Source organism: Oncorhynchus gorbuscha, linkage group LG03 (assembly GCF_021184085.1).
Source record: "Oncorhynchus gorbuscha isolate QuinsamMale2020 ecotype Even-year linkage group LG03, OgorEven_v1.0, whole genome shotgun sequence".
Lineage (NCBI taxonomy): Eukaryota > Metazoa > Chordata > Actinopteri > Salmoniformes > Salmonidae > Oncorhynchus > Oncorhynchus gorbuscha.
Genome location: NC_060175.1, coordinates 32841645 through 32857544, shown reverse-complemented (window position 1 = coordinate 32857544; position 15900 = coordinate 32841645). Strand labels below are relative to the sequence as shown.

Here is a 15900-nt window from a genome sequence, read left to right as displayed (position 1 = left end):
CGACAAGTCAGGATGTGGTTTGAATTCGGGGTCCGGATTCATGGGATAGAAAGGCTACTGTATTGGAGGTGGTTGCACCTCAGTCAGGACAGAAGATGGGGCTGTGTATTGGTGCAATAGACAAAGCCTTTTGATGACGCTCAGCACAGGCATACTGCTACTGGACACAGGAAAAAAGAATGGACAACAAGTGGGGATGTTCCTGTGACACCAGGGACTGGGAGAGTGACAGTAGTGGGAATGTTCCTGTGACACCAGGGACTGGGAGAGTGACAGTAGTGGGAATGTTCCTGTGACACCAGGGACTGGGAGAGTGACAGTAGTGGGAATGTTCCTGTGACACCAGGGACTGGGAGAGTGACAGTAGTGGGAATGTTCCTGTGACACCAGGGACTGGGAGAGTGACAGTAGTGGGAATGTTCCTGTGACACCAGGGACTGGGAGAGTGACAGTAGTGGGAATGTTACTGTGACACCAGGGACTGGGAGAGGGAAGGTAGTGGGAATGTTCCTGTGACACCAGGGACTGGGAGAGTGACAGTAGTGGGGATGTTCCTGTGACACCAGGGACTGGGAGAGTGACGGTAGTGGGAATGTTCCTGTGACACCAGGGACTGGGAGAGTGACAGTAGTGGGGATGTTCCTGTGACACCAGGGACTGGGAGAGTGACAGTAGTGGGGATGTTCCTGTGACACCAGGGACTGGGAGAGTGACGGTAGTGGGAATGTTCCTGTGACACCAGGGACTGGGAGAGTGACAGTAGTGGGGATGTTCCTGTGACACCAGGGACTGGGAGAGTGACGGTAGTGGGAATGTTCCTGTGACACCAGGGACTGGGAGAGTGACAGTAGTGGGAATGTTCCTGTGACACCAGGGACTGGGAGAGTGAAGGTAGTGGGAATGTTCCTGTGACACCAGAGACTGGGAGAGTGAAGGTAGTGGGAATGTTCCTGTGACACCAGGGACTGGGAGAGGGAAGGTAGTGGGAATGTTCCTGTGACACCAGTGACTGGGAGTATGACAGATTGGGACAGTACCTCAGAACCAGCACAGGTCTAGTAGGTGAGCAGCCTCTAGTAAAGATAAAGTTAAGCATATTGCTTGCATAAATCATTTCACTGGTTCAACTGGGACTCATTCAGGCTTTTCAGTCATCCCTCTAAAGCAGACAGTTCATAATGCAGTTTGGACTTAATCACATTGACAGGAGTTGTCACTGAAAGTGCTACACAGCACCGGTTTTATACAAGTGCCTCTTTATTCACATCAAAAAAGACAATGCTATGACTAGCTACATGCAGAAAAACATTAAAGGGATACCTCAGGATTTTGTAAATGAGGCCCTTGCTCTACTTCCCCAGAGTAAGTCTACGGGTATCTAAGGTTAGTTAGCATTGGTTTGCAAAACTAGCTCTAAATTCCTTCATACCAACCAGACCTAAAAATGGTATCCACTAGTTCAATCGAACTCCGGGGAAATAGAGCAAATCATTGCCAAAATCTCTAAGTATCCCTTTAAGCATAATGTTTTGGGGCCAATACTTGTGAATTGACAGTATTCTAGAACAATGACTAGCCGTTGTTATAACTGACAAATCGACAAACAAGCAGAAACAGTCATATCAAAGTATTATATTCACAAAGCTGAGTGTTGGTGACAACAGCCTTGCTCAACTTGCCAACCGCACAGCAAGCCAATTAGGGACCGAGCCCCCCCCCCAAAATACAAAATATATTCTGGAGCGCTCATTAAAGGTAACATATTAAATGCATTTTCTTTTAACACTTAAAATCATAGAAATTCCAATTCATAAATGAAAATGTTGACCCATTGTCCAAGTATCCACCATGAGTAAAGTCAGTCAGTCTTCTGTCCACTCAGTCCTGGCGAGTCTGTCCCAGTGTTGCCCATGGGCGACAGACCGTGCCCAGTCATTGTGCATTGTCATGGTCTCCATTACGCATCAGAGCGGAAGCCGTCTTGTCTTCACACGAGCTGCACAGATGCAGCCAGGAGATAACCCTGCAGGTACTGGAGGGCCTCAGCATTCAGGCTGGTGCTCAACATAGAGAGGACCTGCCATTGGGGAGAAGAGGAGAGAGTCACTCATCTGTCAACTACTAAAATGTAAGCATCTATATACACTACACAAAATAATCAACTATTTGCAGTCTAAGCATGTACCGCTGCAAGGGTTCGAATCTGACCCACTGCTCTTTCAGCAGTCTCGCATCTACATTTGATATGACTCACCTCCAAAACATATTCTTCATTTTTGTAGCATTTGATATGACTTGACTAGGTATCAAACCCCACACCTTCCAATCCCAGAGCAGACACTAACCACAGGTGGTTTAACTTCTACACCATTTTGTTTTAAACTCTGCTTAAAACTGAACGTCTGACTCGTATGAAGCGGGTAGAAGATTGGAATGCAAGGTGGATGTGCCATCTCTTGTAGTCTTGCTGTATAGATGTTCCTGCTATAAGGAATGATTTAGCCAAGAGCCCCAATGCCTCTAAACATAGCCCATAGTATTCATGCATTTTAATATATAACCTTACCCGCCCAGGACAGGCAGTGGATAGCTTGTGGAGGGACTGCGCTAGCAGGATCTTGGGGTTGCTGACAGCGTCGCCGATGGGGTCGTGCTCCTTCTTCCCAGCAAAGGCCAACTGGGAGAAAGCCGTCTGGTAACTGGCTGTGTCCTCAATGTCAATGAAGTGCTCGTCGTCAGGGATGCTGTCATCCTCTGGCAGCTCAAACAGACCAATCAGGGCCTGGAGCAGGGGGGGTCCTAAAGAATAAACAATTTAGCAGACCATTAATTTACTAGAAACACTGAAGTGTGATAATACTTCAGGACCGTTTCTCACCAGAGTTTGGTGTACTCTGTGTCCATCATTGCCGGGCACTCAGTGAGGATCTTGATGATGCCCACGGCACAGATCTTCTTCTCCACTGGGCCAGACACCTTCTGCACCTCTGGAATGACTATCTTCTCCAGCACCATGCCAAACATCCTACAAGAGAGAATACCCAGTACTGAGAATACCTTTGCGCATGACTATCAGAATAATTACGGACTGTGATTAAACTTCCAGGCTTATCCTTTCACATATGACATGGTTGGCCTTTAAAACCAAAAGGGAGAACTGACTGGTTTGTGTTCAGCGAGCAGATCTGCACACTTAGCTTTAAGGCTACACTAATGAACATATCAATGATGGAAAACACGTCAAACATGCTAGTCTCATTTCATCTGACAAGAGACTTACTTTGGCTGTATGCTGTCAAAGATCTCCTGCAGAGCAATGGCTCCATACTTGACACCATACAGATTGATAAAAACCATGAAACCTATGGAGAAGAGGACCTTTGAAAATGTGCAGCATTGAGGAGAGATCAGAGCCACACTATGTACATTTTGAAACTAGGCTAATACAACCAGACACTGTTGTTATGCGAGCATGACAAAGACCAAGAGGATGTGTGTGCAGTTTCAATTGTACTTCAAAATAAACAATGTCAACATTAGTTTTAAGCTGTACTCACTCTTGATGAACTTGGTCGTTTTGGAGCTCTGCAGTCTCTGGAAGAGGAGAATGAAGATCTGTTTCCTGTACTGAACAATGGACTCCCTGAGAAAGAGAGAGCAAGACAACTCATGATACAGCCGCCCTAAAAATTACAGACAAAGTCCTTAATTTAGTTATCAGATAGACAGGTGGAAGTGGTCGACTCACGTGGGCATGTGCTCTATGATGCTGTTCATCAGGTAGAAACCTTGGTGGTCATTGGCCTTGGAGGCTATGAGCTTCTGGAAGACTCCTAGCAGACCAGGCTGTACAGGGAGAGCAGTTTAACGGCAGATTATCACAACTAACCAATTGCACACCTCAGTTCAACTAAGACTGGTAGATTACAGAATATTATGTACAGTAAGAGTCCTATTACCACCAACATGCCCCCAGATGTTACTCACTATTTTGTCAGCAGCAGAGCTGGCTATGGTGGCAGCCCCCTTCTCCAGGTAGGCCTGAAGCAGGCGCACCAGAGGGGGGATGTTGCCAGTGCGTTCCCAAAGCACGGGCTGCAGCAGGTGGGGGAACAGGGCCATGTAGGAGTTAGGGATGGAGCTGGTGTGGATCTCCAGAAGCAGAGACATCACCTGGAACACGTAGGGCACAAACTCTGCAACAGAAGGGGGGAAAGTTGATGTAAGAAGGTCAATGTGTAGTTTGTCAAGCTTGCATACATGCAGTTCAGAGGATGGCTCCACAAACCCTTCACCCCTTCTGATGTCAACACTCATTTTAACCTGGTAGCACCCCACTTCCTGTTGAACGAGGGAGAGCTTGGTTTGTTGTTTTGGAAAGTCCATTGAAAAAGTTGTTACTAGCTAGCTACCTTTTTTTAGTTAAGATACCGAAATACAGTAGCTGGGACCACTGTGTCCAGTGATACTACCCGATCCTGTAACGCTTAGATAATATCTTATGTCAAGTGTTATTGCAGTGTTGTGGTTGCAGGTTCACCTGGCACATCTAAAGTATTTTCCTTTTGTGGTGTTACTATAGGCCACCAAGTGAAATGCTTGATAGTGTATATGTACCCATTTCCAGCGCCGACAGAGATGGCCACCCTTGATCCTTGTTATTCTAACTTCCGCGAGGCATATAAGGCCCTCCCACACCCTCCTTTCGGAAAAGCTGACTACGACTCCATTTTGTTGCTTCCAGCCTACAGACAAACTAAAACAGGAAGCTCCTGCGCTCAGGTCTGTTCAACCAATCTGATACCACGCTTCAAGATAGCGTCGATGACGTGGATTGGTATAGGTTTCGCATTGCGTCAAACATTGACGAATACACAGATTCAGTGAGTGAGTTCATTGGCGATTACGTACCCACAGCAACTATTAATACATTCCCAAAACAGAAACTGAAAGCGCGAACCACTGCTTTTAACCTGGGCAAGGTGACCGGAAACATGTCATAATACAAACAGTGTAGCTATTCCCCCCGCAAGGCAATCAAACAAGCTAAGCGTCAGTAGAGAGGTATGTGGCAGGGCCTACAGTCATTCATGGATTACAAAAAGAAAACCAGCCCCGTCGCAGACCAGGATGTCTTGCTCCCAGAGACTCAACTTCTTTGCTCGCTTTGAGGACAGTACAGTGCCACTGACACGACCCGCTACAAAAAAACCTGTGGACTCTCCTTCACTGCAGCCGACGGGAGCAAAACATTTAAACGCGTTAATCCTCGCCAGACGGCATCCCTGGCCGCGTCCTCAGAGCATGAGCAGACCAGCTGGCTGGTGTGTTTACTGACATATTCAATCAATCCTTATCCCAGTCTGCTGTTCCCACATGCTTCAAGAGGGCCACCATTGTTCCTGTTCCCAAGAAAACTAAGGTAACAGAGCTAAACAACTCACCCCGTAGCAGTCACTTCTGTCATCATAAAGTGCTTTGAGAGACTGGTTAAGGACCATATCACCTCCACCCTAGACACATTCAAAATTGCTTGACGCAATCGCAACCACACTGCCCTACCCCATCTGGACAAGAGGAATACCTGTGGGAATGCTGTTCATTGACTACAACTCAGTATTTAACACCATAGCACCCTCCAAACTCGTCATCAAGCTCGAGAGCTTGGGTCTCGACCCTGCCCTGTGCAACTGGGTACTGGACTTCCTGACGGGCCTCCCCCAGGTGGTGAGGGTAGGTAACATCTCCACCCCTCATCCTCAACACTGGGGCCCCACAAGGGTACGTTCTGAGCCTTCTCCTGTACTCCCTGTTCACCCACGACTGCGTGGCCATGCACGCCTCCAACTCAATCATCAAGTTTGCAGACGACACTAGTGGTAGACTTGATTACCAACAATGATGAGACGGCCTAGAGGGAGGTGAGGGCCCTCGGAGTGTGGTGTCAGGAAAATACACTCAACGTCAACAAAACAAAGGAGATGATCAGCAGAGCACCCCCCAAATCCACATCGACGGGACAGTAGTGGAGATGGTAGTAAGTTAAGTTCCTCGGCGTACACATCACAGACAAACTGAATTGGTCCACCCACACAGACAGTGTGGTGAAGGCGGCGCAGCAGCGCCTCTTCAACTTCAGGAGGCTGAAGAAATTTGGCTTGTCACCAAAAGCACTCACAAATTTACAGATTCACAATCGAGAGCATCCTGTCGGGCTGTATCACCGCCTGGTACGGCAACTACTCCGCCCACAACCGTAAGGCTCTCCAGAGGGTAGTGAGGTCTGCACAACATATCACCAGGGGAAAACTACCTGCCCTCCAGGACACCTACACCACCCGATGTCACAGGAAGGCCAAACATTGAGTGGCTGCTGCCATACATGTAAAAAAATGTATCACTAGCCACTTTAAACAATGCCACTTAATGTTTACATAACCCATCTCATATGTATATACTGTACTCCATACGATCTACTGCATCTTATCTATGCCGTTCTGTACCATCACTTATTCATATAACTATGTAGATATTCTTCATCCCTTTACACCTGTGTGTATAAGGTAGTAGTTGTGGAATTGTTAAGTTAGATTACTCGGTTATTACTGCATTGTCAGAACTTTACATTAATCATTGGGTACATCATACAAAAAAACAGAGAAATCTTAAATAGGCACTTAATTCATGTTCAAATTCACAACATAACATAACATAACATAACATACATACATACATTTCATCATTCAGCCCTTTAGGAAATAATGTCTGGACGATGAAAATCCCAAAACATTCCCTTCTACTCAGTATTATTGATATCACCTCCCCAGTCTGAAATCTTAACTTTCTATGCCACAAATCTAAAAAAAATATATCTAAAAAAAAAAAAGTAGAAATATCATGCTTCAGGTCATTGAAATGTACTGCGACTGGATAATCCCTGTCGTTTCTCCTGATTTAACTTTTGTGCTCACTATTTCTCTGTTGAGAACGAGAGGTTACCGACATAGCAGAGCCCACATGGACATTTAATAATGTAAATAATATAGGTGGAACCGTTTTCCTGTGTGTGAGTGGCAGAAATATTCACACTTCATATTGTTGCACTGTGCGCATCCTCTGCATTTATATCTACCATTTGGTAGAGGGCATAAAAGGGCTTGGCTGATATTCTTTTGTGGCTGGCAGTTGGCATGAACCAATTTAATCGCGTAAATTGCGATCTCTCCTATACACAATAAGTGGTGGATTTTGAAATTCAGGCGGCAAAGCTGTGTCCGATGATAAAATATGCCAGTGTTTGTTGACCACACCTCCCACTTTTATATGTAGTTGTGAACATTACGGTGTTTTCTTTAGCGGGTCTCTTTTTTTAACAGTTTCTCGTGTTTTTTCCAATGCCAAATTAAGAGCTTCATCCACACATTGTGGCTCATAGCCTCTTAGAAACCTAATCTCCGCAGCTTTTCCTAGATAATCCTCTGAGGAGGGGCAGATACGGCGCAGTCTGAAAAATTGGCTACTTGGAAGTCCCCTTTTTAATGGCTCAGGGTGGAAGCTGTCCCCTTGTAATAGTGTATTTGTGTCCGTTTCTTTTCTATACAAAGTTGTAGACAGGGTTCCATTTGATTTCTCAATCCACATATAGGTAATGAACACGTTGAGTGTCATGTTCAATCGTGAATTTGAGATTAAGGTCAATGTCAATCTGACAGCTCTTTTTCAGTTCCTTCCCACATGCAAAAAATTGCAATATATCGATACCACTTCAGGACTTTGTTAAAAAAATGGATTGTCATTGTTAAAACATTCTTCAAAAAGACAAAGGCTAGCATAACTCAGAGCGAATGTGGAGCCCATCGATGTTCCATTCGCGTACGAGGTAGTATTCACCATCAAACCTAAAATAGTTACACGTCAAAACATATTCAGCTCTAAAATGAAGTTTGTTGGTAGATACTCATTAGTATCTCCCAAATAGTGTGCTTGTGCTGCCAACCCCCACACATGGGGAATGCTGGTATATAGACTCGACATCTAATGTGACCAGAATACAGTCTTCTTTTAAACCCGTTATTGGTGAGATCTTGTTTATGAAGTCTATAGAGCAGAGTCTTTTAGATATGGCAATGATTGCACATGAGTTTTAATAAGAGTCTACAAAGTTCGACAATGGCTCTAGCATTGAGCCTATTCCTACAACCACTGGTCTGCCTGGATAGTTGCCTTGTGTTTTAAGTTTGTGTAATTTCGACAAAATGTACAAGCATGGACGTATGGCACATTTGCAACAAAGATATTCAGATTCAGGTTGAGATGGTGTTTTTCTTCATATGATGTACCAAACGACTAATATAAACTTGCCATGTCCTCATTGTGATTTTACAGACGTGTTTCATAAGTCTTATTTATACACTTTCAGAATATTTATGAAATGCATATTGATATATTTGGGAGAACTCATTTGTTTTCCCCTTTGCCTTCAACCCCATTCAAATGTGTAGAACGGATGTGGGAGGGGCTAGGTCTACATAAGGGAACACATTTAAAGAAATCCACAGAAGCTCTGATGAAGGCCGATACATAAGCTTATTAAATATCAGTGATACTATCAAGAGTAGTGCGCGGTTTCATTTTTCCTTCATCTTGTTCAACTGTTGCCATGCACCTGCAAATTAGATTACTCGGATGTGCGAGTGCGTTTTGAACTTTGAAAGAGATGTGGCAAAGTGGATAATAATTCTGACTACACATCTCACTGCACATTTTGAAATTTGACTAAAAGCAGCAAAAATAAACTGTATTATAGCCAAGATCAATGGTATAAAGAATGATGGGGGGGGGTGCCTAAATTATGGGCTGAAAGACAAATTCAACTCCCATCTTTCATTGAGTCAGATGGCTTATTCATCAAAACCTTTTGATATTGACAATTATTTCATTGGCAAAGTAGCCAGACTTAGGCAGGAAATGCCAACAATGGAACAATGACCAATCATACTCATGCATTTTTATTTATTTAAAGAAAAGCATTGTAAGGTCCAATTTTGTCAATGTAGTGTGGGAGAGGTGGTACCGAGGACGGTAGCTGACTACAGCCACTCCTGTCATATTTTTTAATCTGAGCCTAGAGGAAAGTGTTTGTCCTCAGGCCTGGTTTGAAGCAAAAATAATTTAGCTAACCAAGAGGGGCAAAGCGGCCTTACCTGGTTCTAAGAGCAGACCTGCCAGCTCTTAAAAACTGTAGGAAAAAAAATGTAGTTTGACCAAATACAATGCTATTTCTCTGCAAACAAAATAACTGACTTTGAGCATGCTTATAGAGAAGGGCACTAAACATGTACTGCACTGACAAATGACTGGTTGAAAGAAATTGATAGCTGTACGGTTAAATTTCAATGCAGCCTTTGTTATTATTGACCATAAAAAGGTAGAGAAAAAGTATGCGTTGTGGCTTTTCAACCACTGCTCTGAATCCACAATATGGCAATCGAAAGAACTGAGGGTTTTATTTCATTGAAGCTTCTATGTCAAACATGTAAAGTGTGGTGTACCGTAGGGCAGTTCTCTAGACCCTGTACTCTTTTCTATTTTTTACCAATGACCTGCGGCTGGCATTAAAAGGCATGCATGTCCATGTATTCTGATGAGTCAACCATAGCTAATGAAGTCACTGAAACCCTCAGAGTTGCAGTGTGTTTTCAAATGAGTGGCCAGTAATAAGCTGGTCCTGAACATTAAAACTAAGAGCATTGAATTTGGTACAAATCATTCCCTAAGTTCTAGACCTCAGCTGTATCTGGTAATGAATGGTATGGCTGTTGAACAAAATGTTAAGACAAAATGACTTGTTGTTACCTTAGATTGTAAACTGTCACGGTCAAAACATATAGATTCAATGGTTGTAAAGTTGAGGAGAGGCATGTCTGTAATAAAGAGACGCTCTGCTTTTTTGACACCACACTCCACAATGTCCTGCAGGCTCTAGTTTTATCTTATCTTGATTATTGTCCAGTCATATGGTCAAGTGCTGCAAAGAAAGACTTAATTACCAAACTTGGATTGAAAAAACAAATAAAGCAACACCAAGGCACAACACCTCACCCAAATGTGACCTACTTGTGTGAATGTACCGAGCTGTGTAACTGATCGATGCACACACACGTTAATGTTTTTAAATGTACATTTTTAAAAGTATTTTTTTGTTATGTGTCGAACCCCAATAAGACTAGCTATCGCCATTGTCATCGGCTAATGGGGATCCAATAAATAAAAATAATTTACCTTCCACTCACTTTCCTAGGCCTGTCCTAAGATGAGCAATCTTATGCTTAACATGGACTGCTGTAACCTGCTTTCTAGGGTAAAGCCACATACCCTGTACGTCATTCTGTAGGATCTCAGTGAAGACTGGGAAGAGGGCCTCCTCAAAGCTGCCCACAGTGGTAGGGTTGGCCTTGCAGGTGATCCGGATAGACAGGCACAGGGACTCAAACAGGTAGTGATTAAAGTGAGGCTTGCTGGGGTTCTGAAAGAAACACATGATACCGGTATATACAGCTGCCACTTGGACACAATGTACGTCAGCTCATGTGTGTATGCATCCACCGCACAGACAAGGGTGTGACCTACCTTGCTAACTAGGAGGAGCTTGTGAGTGAGCTGGCCAATCAGTGTGGGGATGTAAGGAACAATGGTCTCCTGCAGGAGGGAAAAGCTGCGCATGATGGCTGGAAGAGAATGAAGGAGCTGTCAGGGTAGAAAACAAGGATCGCATACTCTAAAATAAAATTAGAAATATATATATTTTTTAAACCATTGCCCACAAAAGCTTAAGTAGTAACATGAGGTTGTCCGCAACCTCATGTCACCACAAAATGATAGTTATCCTAGGATAGATAATAATCATCCTAGCCGCAAAAGGATAGTTAGACATATCATTAAAAATATTTCAGTTATTAGCAGAGCAGTTAACCCTCAAACTCCCGTACCTTTCATGATATATTCGTTCTCTGATGAGCCAGGCAGAGCCAGGGCTTTGAACAGGTTGTTGAGCAGCTGTTCCGTGAAGGGGGCCATCTCTGTAGGAGTGATACTGAAACACATTGTGTAGTGTTGGATAAGATTAAGATAATCAACTATAGACTTAACGTAGCTGGGTAACTACTCACAGTGTGGAGTTGTTGGGGCCCCTCATGGTAAAAAGTCTCTCCAGGGCGTGGGCAGCGTAGGTGTGCTCCACTGTGCTCTCCGCCTGTAGGTGGGCCACCAGCAGAGGGACAGCCTGCAGCAGCTGCTCTTTGGGCAACTGGAAGACAAGAGGGTACAGAGGAGGACTGGATATTCACAGGCCCCTCAAAGTGTTGATTTCAACCTTTAAGTAGGCTGAACTCATGACAGTGAATTTTCAGAGGAGAAAAAACCAAAACAAACCTGACTCCTGAAGATCATGACGTATTTGATGGCATCAGCCTTCAACACTGGAAACTCATTGACTAGAATAGAACAGAGTAAAAGCATGTTTGATAAAAGTGCAGATAAAGCAATCCACAGCTGTGACAATGAATTCATTAATCATTTGTTTATCCGTTCAACTTTATATGTACCGTTTTGGGAATTGAGGTCTGTGAGAATGTGGTTCACAAAGAATTCTGTGAGGTTCACCAACTCGTTAGCCTGGGTGATACCATGCTTAAAAAGATACACATTTTACATTACTCAATGTCTACTGAAATCATGTTTATAATCCAGCAATGTTACACAAACACACCCAAATACAAAAGGAAGTATAACCATACCTTCGCTGTCTGAGCTTTAGAGGCCAGAGATGTGACCAGGTAGATGGCAGCATCTTTGTGCTTCCAGTTCACCACTGGGTTCTTGGCATACTCCCCCAGCATGGAGTTCACATAGCCAGAGAAGATGGCTGTGACCGGGCCCTCAAAGAACTTACACAGACCCCTCACTAAGTCACAGGCAGCCCTGCGCCGAGTGTCTATGTCTTTAGGGAGGAGACATAACAGAGGGGTCAACAACCGTATGCTTAAACAATACTCCAGCTCATTTTTGGGTTATTACCTGATCCTTCAAGATCTCTTCGGATATATTCTTCAGAGTTATCCTCAAAGGCCTCCTCATCAGCACCTAGAAACCAAAGAAATCTATGCATCTGTACCAGAGACCATTATGCAGATATCTGCCATTAAAGTACAATGCCATGTATTAAATACCCATTCATGCCCAAGACACTATTTCAGTCTCAACTCACTTCTGAACTCCATGTTGGGCACAATGACCTTCTCACAGATACTGGTGAGTGTGTTCTGGTCCTCAAACAGATGCTTGTAGTGGGGCCTTTCACACACAGATGCCAGGAACTGAATAGCATTGCTCACAAGCTATATCACAAAACAAAAAGCAGCAAATATATTAGCAGGCGGTCCACATGATCTATTGATAAGGTACATGAATGTGTCATCAGCAGCCTCACCAGGTCGTACTTGACCTCCTGGCCTGCGGAGACCAGCAGGTTCCAGATAGCAGTGACAAAGCGAGGCAGGTAAGGCTGGAACTCTTCATCGTACTTCTGGGCGTAAAGAGCAGCGTTGTCACAGATCTGAGATTTGAGCAGCTCCAGAAGACCTGCCTCCTCTTCATCCTGTTGGGTGAAAAAGACAAGGTTATCAAAGATTGAATCAACTGATGTAGTAACTTGAACATTTTACAAGTGAAAGTCCACTCACATCTGTTTGTAGTAGCTTGTTATCCAAGGTCAACAAGTTATGGAAATTAGACATCCAGGTCTCCATGTTGTCCTCAAAAAACTCAGGAAGGTCCTGTGAAGGCAGTGAAAGTTGGAAGGATGAGATTACTTTTACTCCAGTGAAAAGCACATGACAACTCAGCAACATGCAGCATGTCCTTGTGGTCATAAAGCAGATAAGAGACACACCTGGAAGTTGAGACTGTAGAAGAGTTTTGAAATCAGAGTAAGGGACGAGAAGAGGATCTTCAAAGCATTGATGTCCGTCGCATGGGTCTGACACAGCTCAATGGTGGCCTGAGAAACAATATACATGAATAACAGACAATGACTTCCCATGTCTGAATAATTTAGGTCCTACAAACTAAAAGCAGGCGATGGCCAGTACCAATTTCATGAACTGTTGTTTTTACTTGAAATATATTTAAATTGTTAGGGTTGATTAACTCTGTAAACAACCTTGAAGAGTTCAGTCAGTGGACTCGCAAACGTGTCCAACACCAGTTTAATCTCCAGCCACAGCTCATTCGACTTAAACTCGTGACGATACCTGGAAAATAGAAGATCAGTGTAAACATCTTTAAAAACTAACCAAAGACATAATTCACTATTACACCTATCATTAGAGGACCACGTTCATGCCCATGGTGATTAACCTCTTGAAAAGTGAGTGTGCGGTCCGGAGCACTCCGTTAATGATGTGGAAGTCTCCGCTCTGGAAGCGGGTCACCATCTCTGTCAAGAGGTCCGGCCACTTCATAGGGAAGTCCTCTCTGCCGATGATGCTGATGGCATCACTCAACTGTAGAAGAACAGTAAACACTAGAGTAAAACTAATACATATGGAAATGGCCCTTTTTATTGCGTAAAAGGATTATCCTAAAGGATTGTGAACTCATGTAGACGGATTCCAAGAACCTCTGATTAAAGTAATTCAAACCAGCACCAGCTCACTGACTATGTACAATAGATTGACAGGTAACAGGTCTTGCCTCTTGTGCAGACATACCTGTTTCTGAATCTGTTCAGGGCTGCTCAACATCAAATGTACAATGTTGGCCTTGATAGTGGTTCGGTCAGGATCTGAGATTTTGTTTGGTTCATCTTCAATCTGAAAGCGATATTAGGATACAAAGTAGGACTTGTCATGCCAACGTTGGGCCAACAATACTTGCACAACTCATAACACTTTGATTTGTTCCAATATTCAGGCAACCACTAACTAACTTACTATGCGCCAGTTTCTCTTGATGTAGTTTTTAAAGGTGACCGCTGCACACACCCGGATCACGTTGTCTTGAGATTTCTCCAATAATGTAAGCAGCAATATTGGGTAGTTCTGGTTCCCTTCAACTGACTCAAGAAACTTTTCAGCTGGAAGAAAATAGGGAAATAAGAATATTCCAGTCAAGCAACAGGAAATTGTACATAATGCCCAAAGTATGCATGTTCATACCATGACTGATCTGTGCATGGGTGTTTTAAATGAACATGCATTCTACTCTGAGCTCCCATACCTGGACGCCTGACTGATTGATCCGGGTCCAGAGTTTTGCGCATAAATTCTGTGAGTGTCTGAAGGTTTCCATCATTCAGCTCCATGGTGCCCTAGAAAGAAAGTCAGTCATTACATTAGACATGGTGATGGTCTCAACTAGATGACTATTAGCTGATAAGACACAACTTTTTATTTAGTCACATTCACAGGGTCGCAGATTTAGTTGCAGTGTACAGGGAAATACCTAACTGCCGAGCTCCAACAGTGCAGGTGTGAAACGATAGAGGTTTATTGTCATTCAATGGCGTCTCCAGCTACCCACTTTCTAATCATGCGCAGTAACTTCACACCTACTCACTAACATTTCACCGCACGACGACGACACCTGAAGGCATAGATAGTTGTATTCAGCCAATCAATTTGACTAAGTCAAGCAAGCTAGCCTTGCATCATCTTTGTGCTCCAATGGAATTCGTTATTTTCCAGAGGTCAGAAACTTTATCCAATCACAGTAAATTTGGGGCGGGACATGGAGGCTGCAGTTACTCACTAGCTAGCAATTTTAGCACTGTACTCTGGCATGGTGCTCATTCAACAATATTTACGTTTCACTAGTTTAGAACTGTAGGATAAAAAATATCCAACACTAGTTTCAATAATATAAAACGTAGCTACCGAATGACTGAGCATGTTAGCTAGCTAAGTTACTTATGTAACTAATAACAGGCTAAACTAGCCATGACTGTCTGGTAGGCCAGCAGTACTAGCAAAAATAGCCTAAATGACAGCCATGCCATGGCTAACTTAAAACGTCTTCTTGCGCGCTAGTATCTGATGCGCGTGTTACATTTGGGCGAATTAGTTAACGTTAGCTAGTTCTGAAATCATTTCCTGTAAAAAAAAACTGCCTATTCTGTAGTGACCTCGTGGTATAGTACTATCTGTGAATGAATATTTTGCAAGTAACTAGCTAGCCATTTACCTAGCTTGCTAATGCTAGTTACTTAACTTACCAAGCTAAATTATCCACGATGGGAAAATTAGAAATGGCTACCGCAGTTTATCTCTACAAACTAGCCAACAATGTACATGCATATGTGTAATTTGATAGAGCGATGAGATTACAAAGAGCTCTCATACCTTCTCTTGCTTTTGTCTCAGCCGGCGTCTGTGCTGTTATTCGCTGCTGCCGGACGAAATGGCTTTCAAAATCTTAAACCACTGGGCGGTCTGTGCACTGGGCGTGCGCAAACAAGTTTGGAAAACCACGCTGGACAAGCCCCAGCGCACTTGAAAAGAAGGGATGGGCATGGGCGAGTGTTCGGACGAGATTGTATATACAATATGGACTAATGAATTGATCACAATTATTGATTGATCAAGTATGTTCACCTAGTCATTGGGATTGTTCATCGTGCCTACTGCCTGATCTACAAATCACCTTCCATCATAAATAACTAGCCTACTCATCATTGTAGAGCAGTCGGTCAGTGACAATTTACCAAATATACATTACGGTTTTGATCCTCATAGTCAGGTCATGGAAGACTGCATTTAGACAGGCAGCTGAATTGGGATCTTCTCTCACTAATTGGTATTTTGGCCAGTCACATCAGATCTTTTCAGCATTGATCTGATCGGT

At 43.6% G+C, this 15900-nt stretch overlaps 1 protein-coding gene across 3 annotated transcripts; it reads right to left on the bottom strand.

Moving 5' to 3' along the window:
* Window positions 1–1210: 1210 nt before the first annotated feature.
* LOC124031242 (exportin-2-like) lies at window positions 1211–15553 on the bottom strand. 3 transcript variants are annotated; one of them, XR_006838095.1, is made up of 25 exons: window positions 15399–15553; window positions 14278–14368; window positions 13992–14134; window positions 13770–13871; window positions 13417–13562; window positions 13220–13310; window positions 12950–13057; window positions 12741–12833; window positions 12488–12655; window positions 12266–12395; window positions 12076–12141; window positions 11796–11998; window positions 11604–11688; window positions 11431–11492; window positions 11169–11305; window positions 10989–11092; window positions 10630–10727; window positions 10375–10525; window positions 3988–4196; window positions 3749–3846; window positions 3558–3643; window positions 3281–3362; window positions 2879–3025; window positions 2567–2799; window positions 1211–2077 (listed from the first exon to the last, which is right to left on the bottom strand). XR_006838095.1 is itself a non-coding variant. In XM_046342292.1 (25 exons), the coding sequence occupies exons 2-25, from the start codon at window positions 14360–14362 to the stop codon at window positions 1988–1990; spliced, it is 2916 nt and encodes a 971-aa protein (XP_046198248.1). In that variant the 5' UTR covers window positions 14363–14368; window positions 15399–15553; the 3' UTR covers window positions 1211–1987. The 3 variants fall into 3 exon arrangements, 1 of the variants encoding a protein (XP_046198248.1); XR_006838096.1 differs by lacking the exon at window positions 15399–15553 and adding an exon at window positions 14503–14601; XM_046342292.1 differs by having other exon boundaries at window positions 2567–2796; window positions 2877–3025.
* Between the last annotated feature and the right edge of the window lie 347 nt (window positions 15554–15900).

What these genes read in the sequence shown, in the direction of transcription:
- LOC124031242 (XM_046342292.1), bottom strand. Translation starts at nt 14,362, where the DNA reads ATGGAGCTGAATGATGGAAACCTTCAGACACTCACAGAATTTATGCGC. An exon ending in ACAAGCTACTACAAACAGAT is followed by an intron (nt 12,656 to 12,740) that starts GTGAGTGGACTT and finishes TTCACCCAACAG; the next exon opens with GATGAAGAGGAGGCAGGTCT. An exon ending in AGACCTCAATTCCCAAAACG is followed by an intron (nt 11,493 to 11,603) that starts GTACATATAAAG and finishes GTTCTATTCTAG; the next exon opens with TCAATGAGTTTCCAGTGTTG.